The sequence below is a fragment of the Medicago sativa genome, chromosome 3 (genome assembly GCF_051527215.1).
Source record: "Medicago sativa cultivar Bolivia chromosome 3, Bolivia_mono, whole genome shotgun sequence".
Classification (NCBI taxonomy): domain Eukaryota; kingdom Viridiplantae; phylum Streptophyta; class Magnoliopsida; order Fabales; family Fabaceae; genus Medicago; species Medicago sativa.
The window spans coordinates 26,078,362-26,097,964 of record NC_140751.1 but is presented as its reverse complement, the minus strand read 5'-3'; the positions used below and the strand labels follow the sequence as shown (position 1 = coordinate 26,097,964).

Here is a 19,603-nt window from a genome sequence, read left to right as displayed (position 1 = left end):
TTAATGATCAACTGTCCTAGGATAAAGTTAAAGTTATATTTACCAAAGTATATATTTTTTTGCTTATCAAAGGAAAAAAAAGAAAAAAAAAAAACTTCTGTTAGAATTGTGGATATATTGTGTTTATGGCTATGGTAAATATGTTTATGGTTATAGTAAATATGCAATTTGAATTATATGTTTTGATATTCATTTTCATTTTTGTTCTAAACAGAACCCTGTTTTGGAACGAAAATCTAAATTCTGGAATTCACACCGTTAGCATTTGTTTTGCACAAACCATTCTTGGGTAATGGTGCACGGAAACAACAACAAACGAAACAAAGTCGTTTCGTCTCAGTCACTCACGCCAGAGCTTCCAACTCTTCCTTTCGATCTCATTGCTGAAATTCTATGTAGGCTACCTGTGAAGTTTCTCCTTCAACTTCGATGCGTATGTAAGTTCTTCGATTCTCTTATTTCTGATCCAAAATTTGCAAAGAAGCACCTTCAATTGTCAACAAAGCGCCACCACCTCATGGTAGCCTCTAGGAACAACTTGGATGAGTTAGTTCTACATGATTCTCCAATGCTCTCAGTTTTTTCTACTTCTACCATTGTTACACAGACACAACTTTACCCTCCTAATACTCTCACAAATGGATCTAAATACGTGGACGTATTGTGCTCTTGCGATGGCATTTTTTGTTGTTTTCTCAAGCCTAGTTCTTATGCTTTGTGGAACCCTTCCATTAGAAAATTTAAGTTATTGCCTTCTTTGGAAATTCGACGCAAACATGATACTCTTTTCATAAGCTTCGGGTATGATCATTTCATTGATAAGTATAAGGTCATTGATTTTTCTTCCAAAAATGATGTTTTCGTTTATACTTTGGGGACTGACTATTGGACAAGAATAGAGGACATCCCACATGATTACCGCATATATAGACGAGGAGTATTTGTGGGTGGTGCTGTTAACTGGTATGCAGAAGGTGATTCTTTGCACTTCATTCTTTCTCTTGCTTTAGAGGATGAGTCATATCGACAACTTTTCCTACCTGATTCTGATAATGAGTCATATTCATGGAGATTGGATGTGCTGAGGGATTGCTTGTGTGTCTTTGAAACTAGTGATATGTTTTTGAATGTTTGGATTATGAATAAGTACGGAAATGAAGAGTCTTGGACTAAATTGTTCCATGTCCCTAACATGCAAGATCTTCACGGTTTCGAAGACAACTGCTGGTGGTGGAGTCTTGGACTATATTTTACTGAGGATGACCGACTGCTGATGGAATTTAATGATATTGAATGTTACGATTGGAAGTTGGCTGTTTACGATTCCAAAACTGTTACTTTTAATATTCTTGAGTTTCAAAACAACTATGCTCAGAAGGACCCAATAGTTTACATTGAGAGTCTCATATCACCTTAACTTAAAGCATGGATTCGACTTCAACATACATATGGTTAGTTGTTTGTTATTTAATTTATGTCTGCTTTGATTCTTGGTGAATTTTGGATCATTGTTAATCAATGGTTGATGGAATCTATAGGTTCAACATTGCTTCTTATTTTCAATAGTTTGGTTAATTTGAGTTGTTTTGATTCTCACATATCTTGCACTACATTTTAAATAGTTCACAATCATGAATTGTTTCAAATAGTTTGTCATTTCATTATAAACAAAACTGGATATGTTATAGAATACTATTGCGATGTCATTTTTTAAAGAATATTGAATATCCGTTTTTACCATATATGTAATGTTAATATTAGCAATGAGATTGAAGCTATTTTTAATGGATTAAAGGAAGTACAGGGTGGGAGTTACAATATATTTTAGGTGTGAATAAGGTTATGTGTGTTATTAGTTGTTACAGCAAATTTGTTCATTATTTGTGACAAAAAGTTTACGATCATGAACTAGTTGGATGAGGTTTATATGTCTTCTTATAATGAAGTGGTGTTTCATTTTATTATTTTAATTAAATATATAAGTAAACAGACATATGATATCTATGACTCTTACAATAGAACCTTATAACCATGTCAATGTACTCTTTTTTCCTTATGAAAACCTTTTCTTCTGTCTTTGAACATGTTTCGTATGCTGCTACAAATGTGCTCTTTTTTTCCATATGAAAATCTTTTCTTTTGTCTTTGAACATGTTTCGACATTTTAGTACCACTTTCTTTGAACAGGTTTCGAAATCTAAATACCACTTAAATAATTGTCTTTCTAGAGCACTTCTGTGGTGATACAAAAGGTCTCTGTTTTTACTCAAAAGTGAAGCCTTTCTAGTTAATTACTCTGAATTTGAGCTTCCGGTTTATGTAGTAACTTAGTCAGTGAATTTGTATCTATTATTTACTACTCACGCATATGTTGAGATCAATTTTATTATTTATTACTGACTTTCCTAAGACTATTGCGAGATACACTAGCAAGTATTGAATTCTATATTAAACTTTGCTTCTTCAACAAGGTTTCTGGAACATTGACATTGGATAAACTTTTCAACGCAGTTCTTAAAAGTTGAAATAAACTTAGTAATGTTGTCGATTGAATTTTTTAAATAGTTGTTTTTTGTATATATGATAATGATTTTCTCTCATTGTTTGTTATATTGCACTACTTGTTGCAGAGAACAGGTGTTTAATGCAAGGAAACAAAGCAGCTTATAAGTTATACGAGTCCTATTGAACCTGGAAACAAAGTAGTATTGAGATTGTATTTTATTTCATTTTACTTCAAACAATAATTTGTATTCTGATGAGCTACTAAGACTATTTTAGTTTAATTTTTTTTTATCACAACTGCTACTGTTTTTTGTATCTTTCAACATACCTTATTTCTTGAGAATGACAGATGGAAATTGAATATCAATGGCATCCACTTCTTTTGATATCCTTATTCTTCGGAGATTATAAACTGATAAATTGAGGTTATGATTGAATATAAAAAGTTTAGTTGAAAAGTTTAGATTCTAATTTCCGAGTTCATGGAAACATGAGTTGCTAACGAACTATTTTAACCTTTTATTTATTTCTAGATTCGGAGCAATGCTGAAAATGATATTGTGGATGCTCTCCAATTTTATACAGATTTACATTTCTTTTGTGAACTTTCGTATGTCCATGATTGGCCCTGCTTTGCTTGCTATGGATGTTATCGATTGTATTAGGCTGGTTGATTTGTTTCTGCTGAAGATATTAGAGGTGTCTGCCTCTAGCTTCTTTGTTAGAACCCAACATGTTTCCACCCTTTGATTTGATGCTAATGCATAATTGTCTCTATGCAAAGTATGTGATAATTCCTCAGACATGTCTTAGTGTTTCGAAGGAAATTCAAATCTCTCAACTTCAGGTTCATTTCTAATATGAAAATATTCTAATATGACTTTAATGATTTAAAGACTAGCATTTTGTTGACATAAATAAAAAGGAGGTGTTCAATTAGATTAAAGGTATATGCAACTATGCTCATGTGCAAGTGCAATTACAAAAGATTTTATATTTAATGCTTATATAACCAATATGATGCATTTTGAATATACAAATGTTCGCTATTTGAATTAGAAATGTTTTGTTTTGTGATATAAATCAGTAAATTGTAGACAAATGGTAATACTTTGTTCAGAATTTCAAGGCTTCAAAATTTTCTAATTATTAGACTCAAAATGGTGCTTCACTGACATAACTAAATATAAGTGTATGTATATTGAAAGATTGTCTTCTTTGACAATGAATGCTTGATATATTGTAAAAGCTTCGATAAAGTATGCTCTTATTTGACTCTATTCCAAACTCCTTTAGAAACCAAACTTCGCTTCAATCCATATGCTACTGACACATGAAAACCTCTTGCTACTGCTAAATTGAATGACCTCTTCATGGAAAATTATTGTCTCAAAGGTCTTGAGAATTGTTACTTGTTCCACTCCACTAGCAATACAATGCAAGTTCCACGCCCCTCACCTTGTTCCATTTCACATGAAGCTCAATTCTTAATGAACTATACGGAACAATTAGAGAGAAATATAATCAAAGAATGTGCAATAATAATGTCTTAAGTTTCAATAACTGATACATTTTACATATCAGTAACTTACCTATAAGATTCAATGTAGACAATACTCTGTGCAATAGAATCAGAAACGGAATTCATGATCCAAGAATGGATGAGATTGCATCTCTCCCATGCAGAGAAACTCAAATCATCATGTGTAGGAGGAAACAATTGTTCCATCTACAACCAGAAACTTGTTCTTGCCACCAAGACCTCTATGCATAGCACGTTCCCAAGCTCGATAATTAGACATGTTCAATTGAGGTTTGATTGACACATAATGAGGTCCGTCACTGAAATATAAAAGTTTTAGAGGTCTTTGCAACGAGATCACAACCACAACTGCATCCACATTTGCCTGCGGCTTTCATTAATATCCAAGACAAAAAATACGATTTAGAACCATGTTTCCACAATTAGTTTAGAGTCTAAAACGACACTACTTTGAAATGGTTTGGACCGATGGAAATGGTTTAGATTTCATAATTTCTCCTTAGTTCTACACAAATTTTTTAATGTTTGCTTAAAATCTTGCATATGTATTATGAACTGAACTGAATATGACTTGTCATTCTAAAACCGGCTTGTACGGTGGGGATGTTCACACTTTAGAAACTTATATTTGACTTTATATATTTATTCTATGTTGAACTTGGATTTTTTCCAATACAACCCCTCACACCCGAAACCATAGGGCTTGGTAAGTCTACATAAATGGAGGGTACCAATCGATTTTTTCCAATACATCTCCATATTCACCATGAATATAATAGGCCTTTAACTTCACAAGATCAATAAGTCCCTCGAAAGCTTTTTCAAGACCTATTGGAAGTTGAACTGCAGCAGTATGATGGCGAAGCTTAGATCTGGCCTGGTTTAAAACTTTCCATGGATCTGCTCCATCTAGATCAAGCTTGTTGATAAATATAATTCTTGGAACCTCGTATCTTCTCATTTGGCGATCGACTGTGATGGACTGACTTTGAACACCACTAACACTACAAAGAACAAGAATGGCGCCATCAAGAACTCACAAAGCCCTCTCAACCTCAATGGTGAAATCAACGTGACCAGGTGTGTCAATTAGGTTGATATTAGAGCCTTTCCAATTGCAATGAGTGGCAGCAGACTGAATGGTGATTCCCTTGATTTTCTCCAAATCCATCCCATCCATCTTGGCACCAACGCCATCTTTTCCGCGAACCTCGTGGATCTGGCGGATCTGACCAGTGTAGAACAGTATCCGCTCCGTCAACGTTGTCTTCCCAGAATCGATTTGAGCCGAGATCCCGACGTTGCGAACCTTTTACATCGACTCCTTCCACCAAGGCTCTTTGTCAATTGTCGCTGCTGCTGCACGAGCCACGTTCCCTGCTGAAAAGTGTCGAGGGTAGAAACTGCCACCGATCAGAGATCCCACCGTGGTGGCGGAGGAGGACCAGAGTGCGTAAACAAAGCGCTGCGCGGAGGAGAAGCGTACCATGGTGGTTTGGTGTAGGAGGGTTTTCGATTGCTTCAACGAGTGAAAGGTTTTTCAGGTGAAGGTCAAATTAAATGTATCATTGTTGAACCGCGAGAAACACACCAAATAGATGGTTAAAATTTATTCAAATTAAAATGAGAACATTTACAACTAGGCCCTGTTTGGATTGACTTATTTTGAGCTTATGTGGGCTTATCTACTGCCATAAGTCTTTTTAAAGGTGTTTGGATAAATAAATAAAAATAGCTTATCATAGTTTCATAAGCTGCTTATGCCATATTTTAATAAGCCTAAATTTTCAGCTTACCCTCCGGTTTAACTAGGAGCTTATGAATTTAAGTAACCTCATTCAATTCTCTCTGGATCCACTTTTTCAAAACATATATTTTAATTATAATGTTAGTTATCTTTGGCGGTGCATGAGTAACAAAATTGCTATACACTTATCTTACTAAAGTAACATACGTAACTAAGATTTTTATTTTTTATTTTTTGAAGGAAGATTTTTATTATTTTTTTTTACGTAACAAAATGAAACTGAATAAAAAAAAACAAACTTAACTTGTCTTTTTTTGGTAACAAACTGTACACTGATATCTATATATATGGTAAGCTTATTTACATCTCTAATGTTAATTTTGTCTTATATAATATTGATATTTTTTTAAGGACCAATATTGATTATACTATATATATAATTATAATTAATATATTATACTATTGTTTTTTAAATCTTTAATTTTATAAAAAAATAATAAAATCTTGATAATTGATAATTGCTTATGTAATGTCACATCCAAACACTTCAATTTATGTAAGTACTTTTTAGTGTACATATCCAAACATAAATAACTTATCCAAGTATAAGAACTTATGATGTAAGTTCTAATATTATAAGCCCTAATGCTATAAGCATCTATACAAGCTGTTTATCCAAACGGGCCCTAGTCACGTTCGATATTATCCTAAAAGGGTTTCCGCCTATTACTATTCAGGATACGCTCTTTCCCTCAAAAAGTAATTCACGCCACAATTGTGCTAAGAATCCGTTGTGGAAAGGAAGAACGATCAGTTCCATTTTTCCTTATCGTTGGCCACTGGTGAGTTTACCTTTTCCTTAACAAGTAAATATGCAATTTGAATCATATGTTTTGATATTCATTTTCATTTTTGTCCTAAACAGAACCCTGTTTTAGAACGAAAATCCAAATTCTGGAATTCACACAGTTAGCATTTGTTTTGCACAAACCATTCCTGGGTAATGGCGCACGGAAACAACAAACGAAACAAAGTCGTTTCGTCTCAGTCACTCACGCTGGAGCTTCCAACTCTTCCTTTCGATCTCATTGCTGAAATTCTATGTAGGCTACCTGTGACGTTTCTCCTTCAACTTCGATGCGTATGTAAATTCTTTGATTCTCTTATTTCTGATCCAAAATTTGCAAAGAATCACCTTCAATTGTCAACAAAGCGCGACCACCTCATGGTAGCCTCTAGGAACAACTTGGCTGAGTTAGTTCTACATGATTCTCCAATCCTCTCAGTTTTTTCTACTTCTACCATTGTTACACAGAGACAACTTTACCCTCCTAATACTCTCACAAATGGATCTAAATACGTGGAGGTATTGTGCTCTTGCGATGGCATTTTTTGTTGTTTTCTCAAGCCCAGTTCTTATGCTTTGTGGAACCCTTCCATTAGAAAATTTAAGTTATTGCCTTCTTTGGAAATTCGACGCAAACATGATACTCTTTTCATAAGCTTCGGGTATGATCATTTCATTGATAAGTATAAGGTCATTGATATTTCTTCCAAAAATGATGTTTTTGTTTATACTTTGGGGACTGATTATTGGACAAGAATAGAGGACATCCCACATGATTATCGCATATATAGACGAGGAGTATTTGTGGGTGGTGCTGTTAATTGGTATGCAGAAGGTGATTCTTTGCACTTCATTCTTTCTCTTGCTTTAGAGGATGAGTCATATCGACAACTTTTCCTACCTGATTCTAATAATGAGTCATATTCATGGAGATTGGATGTGCTGAGGGATTGCTTGTGTGTCTTTGAAACTAGTGATATGTTTTTGAATGTTTGGATTATGAATAAGTACGGAAATGAAGAGTCTTGGACTAAATTGTTCCATGTTCCTAACATGCAAGATCTTCACGGTTTCGAAGACAGCTGCTGGTGGTGGAGTCTTGGACTATATTTTACTGAGGATGACCGACTGCTGATGGAATTTAATGATATTGAATGTTACGATAGGAAGTTGGCTGTTTACGATTCCAAAACTGTTACTTTTAATATTCTTGAGTTTCAAAACAACTATGCTCAGAAGGACCCAATAGTCTACATTGAGAGTCTCATATCACCTTAACTTAAAGCATGGATTCGACTTCAACATACATATGGTTAGTTGTTTGTTATTTAATTTATGTCTGCTTTGATTCTTGGTGAATTTTGAATCATTGTTAATCAATGGTTGATGAAATCTATAGGTTCAACATTGCTTCTTATTTTCAATAGTTTGGTTAATTTGAGTTGTTTTGAAATAGTTCACAATCATGAATTGTTTTAAATATTTTGTCTTTTCATTTTCTAAGATATGTGTTATGGTGTAGATGTTACAATTTCTTCTTAGTGTTGCACGAATTTCTTATTGTTTGTTACAAATCTTGCATAAGGAATATTATATAATACTATTGTGATGTCATTTTTTAAAGAATATTGAATATCCGTTTTTACCACATATGTAATGTTAATATTAACAATGAGATTGAAGCTATTTTTAATGGATTAAAGGAAGTACAGGGTGGGAGTTACAATATATTTTAGGTGTGAATAAGGTTATGTGTGTTATTAGTTGTTACAGCAAATTTGTTCATTATTTGTGACAAGAAGTTTACGATCATGAACTAGTTGGATGAGGTTTATATGTCTTCTTATAATGAAGTGGTGTTTCATTTTATTATTTTTATTAAATATATAAGTAAACAGACATATGATATTTATGACTCTTACAATAGAACCTTAGAACCATGTCAATGTGCTCTTTTTCCTCATGAAAACCTTTTCTTCTGTCTTTGAAAATGTTTCGTATGCTGCTACAAATTTGCTCTTTTTTTCCTTATGAAAACCTTTTCTTCTGTCTTTGAACATGTTGTTAGAACCCAACATGTTTCCACCGTTTGATTTGATGCTAATGCATAATTGTCTCTATGCAAAGTATGTGATAATTCCTCAGACATGTCTTAGTGTTTCGAAGGAAATTCAAATCTCTCAACTTCAGGTTCATTTCTAATATGAAAATATTCTAATATGATTTTAATGATTTAAAGACTAGCATCTTGTTGACATAAATAAAAAGAAGGTGTTCAATTACAAAAGATTTTATATTTAATGCTTATATAACCAATATGATGCATTTTGAATATACAAATGTTCGCTATTTGAATTAGAAATGTTTTGTTTTGTGATATAAATCAGTAAATTGTAGACAAATGGTAATACTTTGTTCAGAATTTCAAGGCTTCAAACTTTTCTAATTATTAGACTCAAATTGGTGCTTCACTGACATAACTAAATATAAGTGTATGTATATTGAAAGAGTGTCTGCTTTGACAAAGAATGCTTGATATATTGTAAAAGCTTCGATAAAGTATGCTCTTATTTGACTCTACTCCAAACTCCTCTAGAAACCAAACTTCGCTTCAATCCATATGCTACTGACACATGAAAACCGCTTGCTACTGCTAAATTGAATGACCTCTTCATGGAAAATTATTTTCTCAAAGGTCTTGAGAATTGTTACTTGTTCCACTCCACTAGCAATACAATGCAAGTTCCACGCCCCTCACCTTGTTCCATTTTACATGAAGCTCAACTTAATGAACTATACGGAACAATTAGAGAGAAATATAATCAAAGAATGTGCAATAATAATGTCTTAAGTTTCAATAACTGATACATTTTACATATCAGTAACTTACCTATAAGATTCAATGTAGACAATACTCTGTGCAATAGAATCAGAAACGGAATTCATGATCCAAGAATGGATGAGATTGCATCTCTCCCATGCAGAGAAACTTAAATCATCATGTGTAGGAGGAAACAATTGTTCCATCTACAACCTGAAACTTGTTCTTGCCACCAAGACCTCTATGCATAGCACGTTCCCAAGCTTGATAATTAGACATGTTCAATTGAGGTTTGATTGACACATAATGAGGTCCGTCACTGAAATATAAAAGTTTTAGAGGTCTTTGCAACGAGATCACAACCACAACTGCATCCACATTTGCCTGCGGCTTTCATTAATATCCAAGACAAAAAATACGATTTAGAACCATGTTTCCACAATTAGTTTAGAGTCTAAAACGACACTACTTTGAAATGGTTTGGACCGATGGAAATGGTTTAGATTTCATAATTTCTCCTTAGTTCTACACAAATTTTTGAATGTTTTCTTAAAATCTTGCATATGTATTATGAACTGAACTGAATATAACTCGTCATTCTAAAACCGGCTTGTACGGTGGGGATGTTCACACTTTAGAAACTTGTTTTTGACTTTATATATTTATTCTATGTTGAACTTGGATTTTTTCCAATACAACCCCTCACACCCGAAACCATAGGGCTTGGTAAGTCTACATAAATGGAGGGTACCAATCGATAGACTCTAATACTATATTTAGAGGTCAAAGGAATTAGAGCTAGAACTACAATGGTTGAGTGCAAGAGAGCAAAATTTCTGTTTCGCTGCATAATTTTTCATTTTCAAATTTTTACAATTAAATTGTGTCTTGGAACAATGGGTTTAGGCGAATTTGAGTAGTTGAGGCTTGAGCCGAGCTAGGAACTAATGTAGTGAACCAAGAGTGCAGTAGATGTCCATGTTATAGTCTTGACACGTTATCCGCATAAATTTGTTATCCTAACTGATATGGTTATGTTTTCAAATGTGGCAGCGTCGTTAAATGGTAAACTATATAGTGAAATATGAGAGAGACTTCAACGTTATGAACTAGTGCTTTTGCCCAATCTTCTAATGTTAGTTAGTTATTTATTTAGTGTTGTGAAATTGTGATTCTTTGGCGATACACTATTTAGTGCAAAGTGTTGTTAGGTAGCGACGCTATAGCATGTAGGTGTAAATATTTTGAACACGCTGCTATTTTCCGGAATATGCAGTTGAGGTTGAAGACTCTGTTATTAACATATATAGAAGGTCTGCGATTCAGTTTGCATTCACATTTCCAGTAGCAAGCACGTCCCATTCTCTTCGCAAATCGTCGTTTGTGATTCAGTTTGCCGTTTTGTTCTTGCTTGTGATGGGACCTCATTCATATGGTCTTTTCTTTGCACACTTGTGGACCTATTTTTTTGTCGTGCTTTTGCTATTCGAGTATTTTATTTTCCCGTTAATTTACTTGTTTTCTCTCTAGTTCCTCTAATTTAAGAGCGTGGATATTGTTTTAGTAGTGTGTATATGAGTGTTCATGGTCTCTGTATAAGACATATTTTATCTTAACTATTGCTCTAACTAATAAAGTAATATTAACTAACTACTAACTAACAATATTCTTAACATGTTGTGTGGTCTGCAGATTTCCTGAAGATGATGGTGAACAAGGGTTGTGGAACTTCCTAAGAGATTTGTGCTAGTCTAGAGTTGTTTTTTCTTTTTATGTAATAAATGAATTACATAAAGTTGTCTATGGCTTTAATATTGTATGTTGTTTGACTTTATGGAACATTGATCGGTTGTCTAATTAATATTTGTTCTACCTGTGGCAGAGGTTTGAAGAATATAGCTAACATATCAAATTTAAGTGCTGATACTCATTATCAATGTATTGTATGCATTCATTTATATATTCAAATTGAAGAAACCAAAGTACAAAATTCAGCTAAGAAGATAATTCAACTTGGATGCTCCAACCAAAAGTATTGTTTTGTTTAACTTACGCAAAAAATAACAGCAAAAATATATGCAAAAAAATGACCACGTATTTTGACTACCGGTCAATAAATAATAACAATGAGCTGAAAGTGTTGGAAAAAGAGAAAATAAATTGTCAAATATGATTAAATACTTTAAGTTAAATAGCTAGATATCTTGTAGGCTGGTTTAGAATATAATTGTTTTTTTTATCAAGCGAAGAATCTGAGAGGGCCAGAACACTTAACAACAAAAGTGCTTACATCAAAACAAAAAGAAGGTGCAAAACATTACATTACAGAGATGTATAATAAGGAAGGTCTGTGCAAATCCTCAAAGAATTAAACTAACAAAGCAACTTAGATATTAGTATATATATCAGTTGTAAACATTCTTTTCAAATTTCTCAAATTCTGTTAATGACAACTTCTAACATTACTTCCAACTTCTCAAATTTCTCTTAACGGCATCATTTTTTCTAGTTTGAAAGTTTTAAGGTGTATATGTAGAAATTAAATAACAAAAATAACTTAGCGAACTCATTATCAAATAGCAATTGCAATTGAAAACACCTCAGAAAATTCATTTGTAGTTTTCGTTGAGAATGAACATGTTTACAAAATATAAAAATTTAACAAAAGATATCACAAGATTGCAATGCAACCGTCATCAGTGACTAGTATTCAGGAGAATCAACAATGGTGCTTGACAAATGATGTTGAGCAGAGTGTTCCCAATCCAAGTTAGGCTTTTGCGTTAGTTAAATAATCTAACCGCTGGCACAATGCTTGCGTGCTTACTATTCAGGTTATTTGTTCTCACATCTACTGTGAAGGCAACAGGTGTGCTGACAGGTTAGCTAACTTGGGTCATTCTGTTGTTGGGGAAGTGTGGTTGCCAGCTTTGCCATCAGAGTTTCAGCAGGATTTCTTTGAGGATCGTTGTGGTTTACCTCGGCTTCGTTATCCGTAGGCGGCTGAATTTTTTGTTGTGTTTTTCTTTGTCTGTTTCTTTTCCTTTTCGTTTTTTTAGAGGGTGTTGGCCTAATCCCCCCTCATGTATTTTTTCCCCCCTTTTTTTTTATAAAATTTGAGATTGGCGGTGTAGGATGGGAGTTCATCGGGGTGCCAACCTAGTTGGGATGTCATTGCTTCTCCTTGATGCCTGTCCTTTCTTCTGGTTTACCGAGAAAAAAAAATCTGTTAGTAAAAATTGATTTTTGAGTAGTGTTGGAACACTAGTTGAATCTAGTGAGAAAATTGGATAGAAAAACACAATGTAAGAACTAGTGTGTGTGACTTAAAAATGTCCCATATTGGTGAGCCACACCAACTAGGATGTGCCCTTGGGGTACCCACTTTTGTGAACGGGTGAACGCTTACAAAAACATATATATATATATATATATATATATATATATATATATATATATATATATATATATATATATATATATATCACACGCGCGACGCCGCCGACGGCCGTCCGTCCGACCGGGCCGGGTTTGGGCGTGGGTCAAAAATAATATATATTTTTGTCACTTGAAAATGTTAAATTAATTAATTAATTAATTTAATCATTATCCGTAAGCGCTACGCATAACAAATAAAATTGTTACGATCCGATCCGATCCAAAACGAGTATCCAGAAACTTCCGGATATATCCAATTAAGAAACAAAACGCGTTTGCTTAAGGATTAAGCAAACTTAATCCCCAAGTCACTCGTTTTTTGTTACAAACTCTCCCTATAAAAGGAGAGCTCCCCCCACTCATTCTTCACACCGAAATTCACAGTCGATGCTTTTCCTCTCTTCTCCCTCCGACTTGTGTTAACGAGTTTCTTCTGCTTCTACTTCTTTCTGTCCCTTTCGGTTTCGAATAGAGCGGTTACGTACCGTATTGAGTGGCTTTGATCAAACGATTGAACCATATTCCGAGGTGTATATCTCGAGCGACTATATATTGTGCAGTGTATACTCGTATCAGTGATCTGGGCTGTTTTATCCTGGAGAGGGTGTGGTTGTTAGTCTACCTTGCACAGCTTGGGTAGTGCTGCAAAACATCTTAAAGAGAGTGACCTAGTCGTGACTCAACCCGGTAATTCCTTTGGTAGTAGTTCTGAATTTTTAAACACGAAGACAACAATTTTAAGACGTTTCTGAAAAAACAACATGACTACCAACGAAATTACCGTGTCTGGAACAGCTATCGATTTCAACAAACCGTTTAAGTTTCACGGCAGTCACTTCAAGCGTTGGCAAACAAAGATGCTGTTTTTATTAACTACGAAAAAAGTTGACCACGTCTTGAAGGAGGACATGCCCGTGATACCAGAGCTTTCGATTCCTACGGGATCGACTAGTAACGGTAAGACAACAATGGAAATAGATGCTTCTGTTCCTGCTAAAAATGCTGAGTTGGAAAGGCTTAATGTTGAACATGCTGAAAAAGTGAAACAGGCTAATAAAGACATACTCCTCTGGAAATAAAATGATTATTGATGCAAATATTTCATTTTGAACTGTCTTGCGGATCATCTGTACGATCTGCACCTTATCCACAAGACAGCTAAGGATGTTTGCGATGCTCTTCAGAATAAATATAATACTGAAGAGGCTGGCTCGAAAAAATTTGCTGTGAGCCAGTACCTGAACTATAAGATGAACGACGACAAGTCCGTCGAAGAATAATCTCAGGAGCTTCAAAATATAGCTCATGAGATTTTTGTTGAAAGGATTCAATTACCTGAAAAATTTCAAATTGCTGTGATAATTGATAAACTGCCCCCTGCCTGGAAGGACTTCAAGAATACCCTTAGGCACAAAACTAAGGAGTTTTCTCTTGAAAGTCTGATTACTCGACTTTGAATTGAAGAAGAGGCTAGAAAACATGAATTGAATGAAGAGGTGTTTGCTGTCTCGAACAACAACACTAAAAAGAAATCTGTAGGTGCTGTTCTGAAGACTAACGACAAACAGTTCAAGAATCAGAACCGCCCTGCAAATAATAATCTCAATCGGAATAAGAATGGGAACCAACCAAAGGTCCCAAATCAACAACCACCAAAGAATGACCCTGCTCTGCCGTTCACTTGCTTCAATTGCGGTCAACCAGGTCATATGGCACGAAAGTGTAGGAACCCATCTACTAGACCGGCTAAAGCTCAGGGTCACTTGCCAACAACTGAGGAGCAGTCGTACACCGCTATGATAACTGAAATAAACTAAGTCACAATCCAGTAATCAGAAATGGTGATGAAAACATCATAATTGATGCTACAAAACTTCTAAGAAGTAAGAGAGCAAGAACTGCTAAAGAGTATGGACCTGAATATGTGGTCAATACATTAGAAGAGGATCCATCAAATCTCAAGGAAGCTTTGTCTTCCTTGGATGCTGACTTATGGCAAGAAGCCATAAATTATGAAATGGATTCTCTACAGTTCAACGAAACATGGCACTTGACTGAACTGCCTCCAGGCTGCAAACCAATTGGTTGCAAATGGATTTTGAAAAAGAAATTGAAACCTGATGGAACTGTTGATAAATACAAGGCACGCCTTGTTGCCAAAGGTTTCAGACAAAGGTTGCCATCGATCAGAGACCCCACCGTGGTGGCGGAGGAGGACCAGAGTGCGTAAACAAAGCGTTGCGCGGAGGAGAAGCGTACCATGGTGGTTTGGTGTAGGAGGGTTTTTGACTGCTTCAACGAGTGAAAGGTTTTTCAGGTGAAGGTCAAATTAAATGTATCATTGTTGAACCGCAAAAAACACACCGAATAGATGGTTGAAATTTAGGCCCCGTTTGGATCGACTTATTTTGAGCTTATGTGGGCTTATCTACTCCCATAAACCTTTTTAAAGGTGTTTGGGTAAATAAATAACAATAGCTTATCATAGTTTCATAAGCTGCTTATGCCGTATTTTAATAAGCCTAAATTTTCAGCTTACCCTCTGGTTTAACAAGGAGCTTATGAATTTAAGTAACCTCCTTCGATTCTTTCTAGATCCACTTTTTCAAAACATATATTTTAATTATAATGTTCGTTATCTTTAGCAGTGCATGAGTAACAAAATTGCAATATACTTATCTCACTAAAGTAACATACGTAACTAAGATTTTTATTATTTTTTTAAGGAAGATTTTTATTATTTTTTTGTTACATAACAAAATAAAACTGAATAAAAAAAACAAACTTAACTTTTTTTTTTCGTAACAAACTGTACACTAATATCTATCTATATATATATATATATATATATATATATATATATATATATATATATATATGGTAAGTTTATTTACACATCTAATGTTAATTTTGTCTTATATAATGTTGGTATTTTTTTAAGGACGAATATTGATTATACTATATATATATATATAATTATAGTTAATATATTATAATATTGTTTTTTACATCTTGATTAATTTTGTAAATTTTTTTTTTTTAAAATTGTGGTTCGATTCTTTGATTTTTTTTGTTAAATTAAAAATATTTAAAATTTCAATAATTGCTTATGTAATGTCACATCCAAACACTTCAATTTATGTAAGTATTTTTTAGTGTACATATCCGATCATAAATAGCTTATCCAAGTATAAGAACTTACGATGTAAAAGCTCTAATGTTATAAGTCCTAATGCTATAAGCATACAAGCTGTATATCCAAACGGGGCCCTAGTCACGTTCAATATTATCCTAAAAGGGTTTCCGCCTATTACTATTCGGGATACGCTCTTTCCTTCAGAAAGTAATGAACACGTTGTTTCCCTCAATTCACGCCACAATTGTGCTAAGAATCCGTTGTGGAAAGGAAGAACGATCAGCTCCATTTTTCCTTCTCGTTGGCCACTGGTGAGTTTACCTTTTCCTTATCTTCATATATTGTTTGTGTTGATTGATTGAGCAGCCAATAGTTTTTGTTCACTCCTTCCTAGAATGTGTCTTTACTGATACAATTTAATGATAAACTGTCATAGGATAAAGTTAAAATTATATTTACCAAAGTGAATATTTTTTGCTTATCAAAGGAAAAAAAAGGAAAAAAAAAACTTGTTAGAATTGTGGATATATTGTGTTTGGGGGTTTAGACGATCTCTAATATATGTTTATGGTTATAGTAAATATGCAATTTGAATTATATGTTTTGATATTCATTTTCATTTTTGTTCTAAACATAACCCTGTTTTGGAACGAAAATCCAAATTCTGGAATTCACACAGTTAGCATTTGTTTTGCACAAACCATTCTTGGGTAATGGCGCACGGAAACAACAACAAACGAAACAAAGTCGTTTCATCTCAGTCACTCACGCTGGAGCTTCCAACTCTTCCTTTCGATCTCATTGCTGAAATTCTATTTAGGCTACCTGTGAAGTTTCTCCTTCAACTTCGATGCGTATGTAAGTTCTTTGATTCTCTTATTTCTGATCCAAAATTTGCAAAGAATCACCTTCAATTGTCAACAAAGCGCCACCACCTCATGGTAGCCTCTAGGAACAACTTGGCTGAGTTAGTTCTACATGATTCTCCAATCCTCTCACTTTTTTCTACTTCTACCATTGTTACACAGACACAACTTTACCCTCCTAATACTCTCAAAAATGGATCTAAATACGTGGACGTATTGTGCTCTTGCGATGGCATTTTTTGTTGTTTTCTCAAGCCTAGTTCTTATGCTTTGTGGAACCCTTCCATTAGAAAGTTTAAGTTATTGCCTCCTTTGGAAATTCGACGCAAACATGATACTTTTTTCATAAGCTTCGGATATGATCATTTCATTGATAAGTATAAGGTCATTGATTTTGCTTCCAAAAATGAAGTTTTTGTTTATACTTTGGGGACTGATTATTGGACAAGAATAGAGAACATCCCACATGATTACTGCATATATGGACGAGGAGTATTTGTGAGTGGTGCTGTTAATTGGTATGCAGATGGTGAATCAGATGATTCTTCGCACTTCATTCTTTCTCTTGCTTTAGAGGATGAGTCATATCGACAACTTTTCCTACCTGATTTTGATAATGAGTCATATTCATGGATATTGGATGTGCTGAGGGATTGCTTGTGTGTCTTTGAAACTAGTGATAAGTTTTTGAATGTTTGGATTATGAATAAGTACGGAAATGAAGAGTCTTGGACTAAATTGTTCCATGTTCCTAACATGCAAGATCTTCACGGTTTCGAAGACGACTGCTGGTGGTGGAGTCTTGGACTATATTTTTCTGAGGATGACCGACTGCTGATGGAATTTAATGATTTTGAAAGTCACGATAGGAAGTTGGCTGTTTACGATTCCAAAACTGTTACTTTTAATATTCTTGAGTTTCAAAACAACTATGCTCAGAAGGACCCAATAGTCTACATTGAGAGTCTCATATCACCTTAACTTAAAGCATGGATTCGACTTCAACATACATATGGTTAGTTGTTTGTTATTTAATTTATGTCTGCTTTGATTCTTGGTGAATTTTGGATCATTGTTAATCAATGGTTGATGGAATCTATAGGTTCAACATTGCTTCTTATTTTCAATAGTTTGGTTAATTTGAGTTGTTTTGAAATAGTTCACAATCATGAATTGTTTTAAATAGTTTGTCATTTCATTTTCTAAGATATGTGTTATGGTGTAGATGTTACAATTTCTTCTTAGTGTTGCACGAATTTCTTAATGTTTGTTTCAAATCTTGCAGAATACATTATAAACAAAACTGGATATGTCATAGAATACTATTGTGATGTCATTTTTTAAAGAATATTGAATATCCGTTTTTACCACATATGTAATGTTAATATTAGCAATGAGATTGAAGCTATTTTTAATGGATTAAAGGAAGTACAGGGTGGGAGTTACAATATATTTTAGGTGTGAATAAGGTTATGTGTGTTATTAGTTGTTACAGCAAATTTGTTCATTATTTGTGACAAGAAGTTTACGATCATGAACTAGTTGGATGAGGTTTATATGTCTTCTTATAATGAAGTGGTGTTTCATTTTATTATTTATATTAAATATATAAGTAAACAGACATATGATATCTATGACTCTTACAATAGAACCTTAGAACCATGTCAATGTGCTCTTTTTTCCTTATGAAAACCTTTTCTTCTGTCTTTGAACATGTTCCGTATGCTGCTACAACTGTGCTCTTTTTTTCCATATGAAAATCTTTTCTTTTGTCTTTGAACATGTTTCGACATTTAGGTACCACTTTCTTTGAACAGGTTTCGAAATTTAAATACCACTTAAATAATTGTCTTTCTAGAGCACTTCTGTGGTGATACAAAAGGTCTCTGTTTTTACTCAAAGTGAAGCCTTTCTAGTTAATTACTCTGAATTTGAGCTTCCAGTTTATGTAGAAACTTAGTCAGTGAATTTGTATCTCAAGAATGGGATTATTATTTATTACTGACTTTCCTAAGACTATTGCTAGATACACTAGCAAGTATTGAATTCTATATTAAACTTTGCTTCTTCAACAAGGTTTCTGGAACATTGACATTGGATAAACTTTTCAACGCAGTTCTTAAAAGTTGAAATAAACTTAGTAATGTTGTCGATTGAATTTTTTAAATAGTTGTTTTTTGTATATATGATAATGATTTTCTCTCATTGATTGTTATATTGCACTACTTGTTGCAGAGAACAGGTGTTTAATGCAAGGAAACAAAGCAGCTTATAAGTTATATGAGTCCTATTGAACCTGGAAACAAAGTAGTATTGAGATTGTATTTTATTTCATTTTACTTCAAACAATAATTTGTATTCTGATGAGCTACTAAGACTATTTTAGTTTAATTTTTTTTATCACAACTGCTACTGTTTTTTGTATCTTTGAACATACCTTATTTCTTAAGAATGACAGATGGAAATTGAATATCAGTGGCATCCACTTCTTTTGATATCCTTATTCTTTGGAGATTATAAACTGATAAATTGAGGTTATGATTGAATATAAAAAGTTTAGTTGAAAAGTTTAGATTCTAATTTCCGAGTTCATGGAAACATGAGCTGCTAACAAACTATTTTAACCTTTTATTTATTTCTAGATTCGGAGCAATGCTGAAAATGATATTGTGGATGATCTCCAATTTTATACAGATTTAC

The 19,603-nt window shown here is 33.8% G+C and overlaps 3 protein-coding genes and 1 pseudogene across 4 annotated transcripts; 3 read left to right on the top strand and 1 right to left on the bottom strand.

Moving 5' to 3' along the window:
- Positions 1 to 5,537, bottom strand: part of LOC146936727 (elongation factor G-2, mitochondrial-like) — a 31,433-nt pseudogene extending 25,896 nt beyond the window's left edge.
- LOC146936728 (F-box/kelch-repeat protein At3g23880-like) lies at positions 293 to 2,801 on the top strand. Its single transcript, XM_085757365.1, has 2 exons — positions 293 to 1,451; positions 2,631 to 2,801. The coding sequence occupies exon 1, from the start codon at positions 293 to 295 to the stop codon at positions 1,415 to 1,417; it is 1,125 nt and encodes a 374-aa protein (XP_085613491.1). The 3' UTR covers positions 1,418 to 1,451; positions 2,631 to 2,801.
- Positions 5,538 to 6,735: 1,198 nt separating the features above from the next.
- On the top strand, positions 6,736 to 11,413 carry LOC146936726 (F-box/kelch-repeat protein At3g23880-like). The gene is made up of 2 exons (XM_085757737.1): positions 6,736 to 7,954; positions 11,156 to 11,413. Exon 1 carries the CDS (start codon positions 6,799 to 6,801, stop codon positions 7,918 to 7,920), a length of 1,122 nt encoding a protein of 373 aa, XP_085613863.1. The 5' UTR covers positions 6,736 to 6,798; the 3' UTR covers positions 7,921 to 7,954; positions 11,156 to 11,413.
- Positions 11,414 to 16,188: 4,775 nt separating this feature from the next.
- On the top strand, positions 16,189 to 19,377 carry LOC146936725 (F-box/kelch-repeat protein At3g23880-like). 2 transcript variants are annotated; one of them, XM_085751377.1, is made up of 3 exons: positions 16,189 to 16,348; positions 16,717 to 17,918; positions 19,139 to 19,377. In XM_085751377.1, the coding sequence occupies exon 2, from the start codon at positions 16,751 to 16,753 to the stop codon at positions 17,882 to 17,884; it is 1,134 nt and encodes a 377-aa protein (XP_085607503.1). In that variant the 5' UTR covers positions 16,189 to 16,348; positions 16,717 to 16,750; the 3' UTR covers positions 17,885 to 17,918; positions 19,139 to 19,377. The 2 variants fall into 2 exon arrangements, with proteins under 2 accessions (XP_085607503.1, XP_085607504.1); XM_085751378.1 differs by lacking the exon at positions 16,189 to 16,348 and having other exon boundaries at positions 16,569 to 17,918.
- Positions 19,378 to 19,603: the final 226 nt, after the last annotated feature.

What these genes read in the sequence shown, in the direction of transcription:
- LOC146936725 (XM_085751377.1), top strand. Translation starts at nt 16,751, where the DNA reads ATGGCGCACGGAAACAACAACAAACGAAACAAAGTCGTTTCATCTCAG.
- LOC146936726 (XM_085757737.1), top strand. Translation starts at nt 6,799, where the DNA reads ATGGCGCACGGAAACAACAAACGAAACAAAGTCGTTTCGTCTCAGTCA.
- LOC146936728 (XM_085757365.1), top strand. Translation starts at nt 293, where the DNA reads ATGGTGCACGGAAACAACAACAAACGAAACAAAGTCGTTTCGTCTCAG.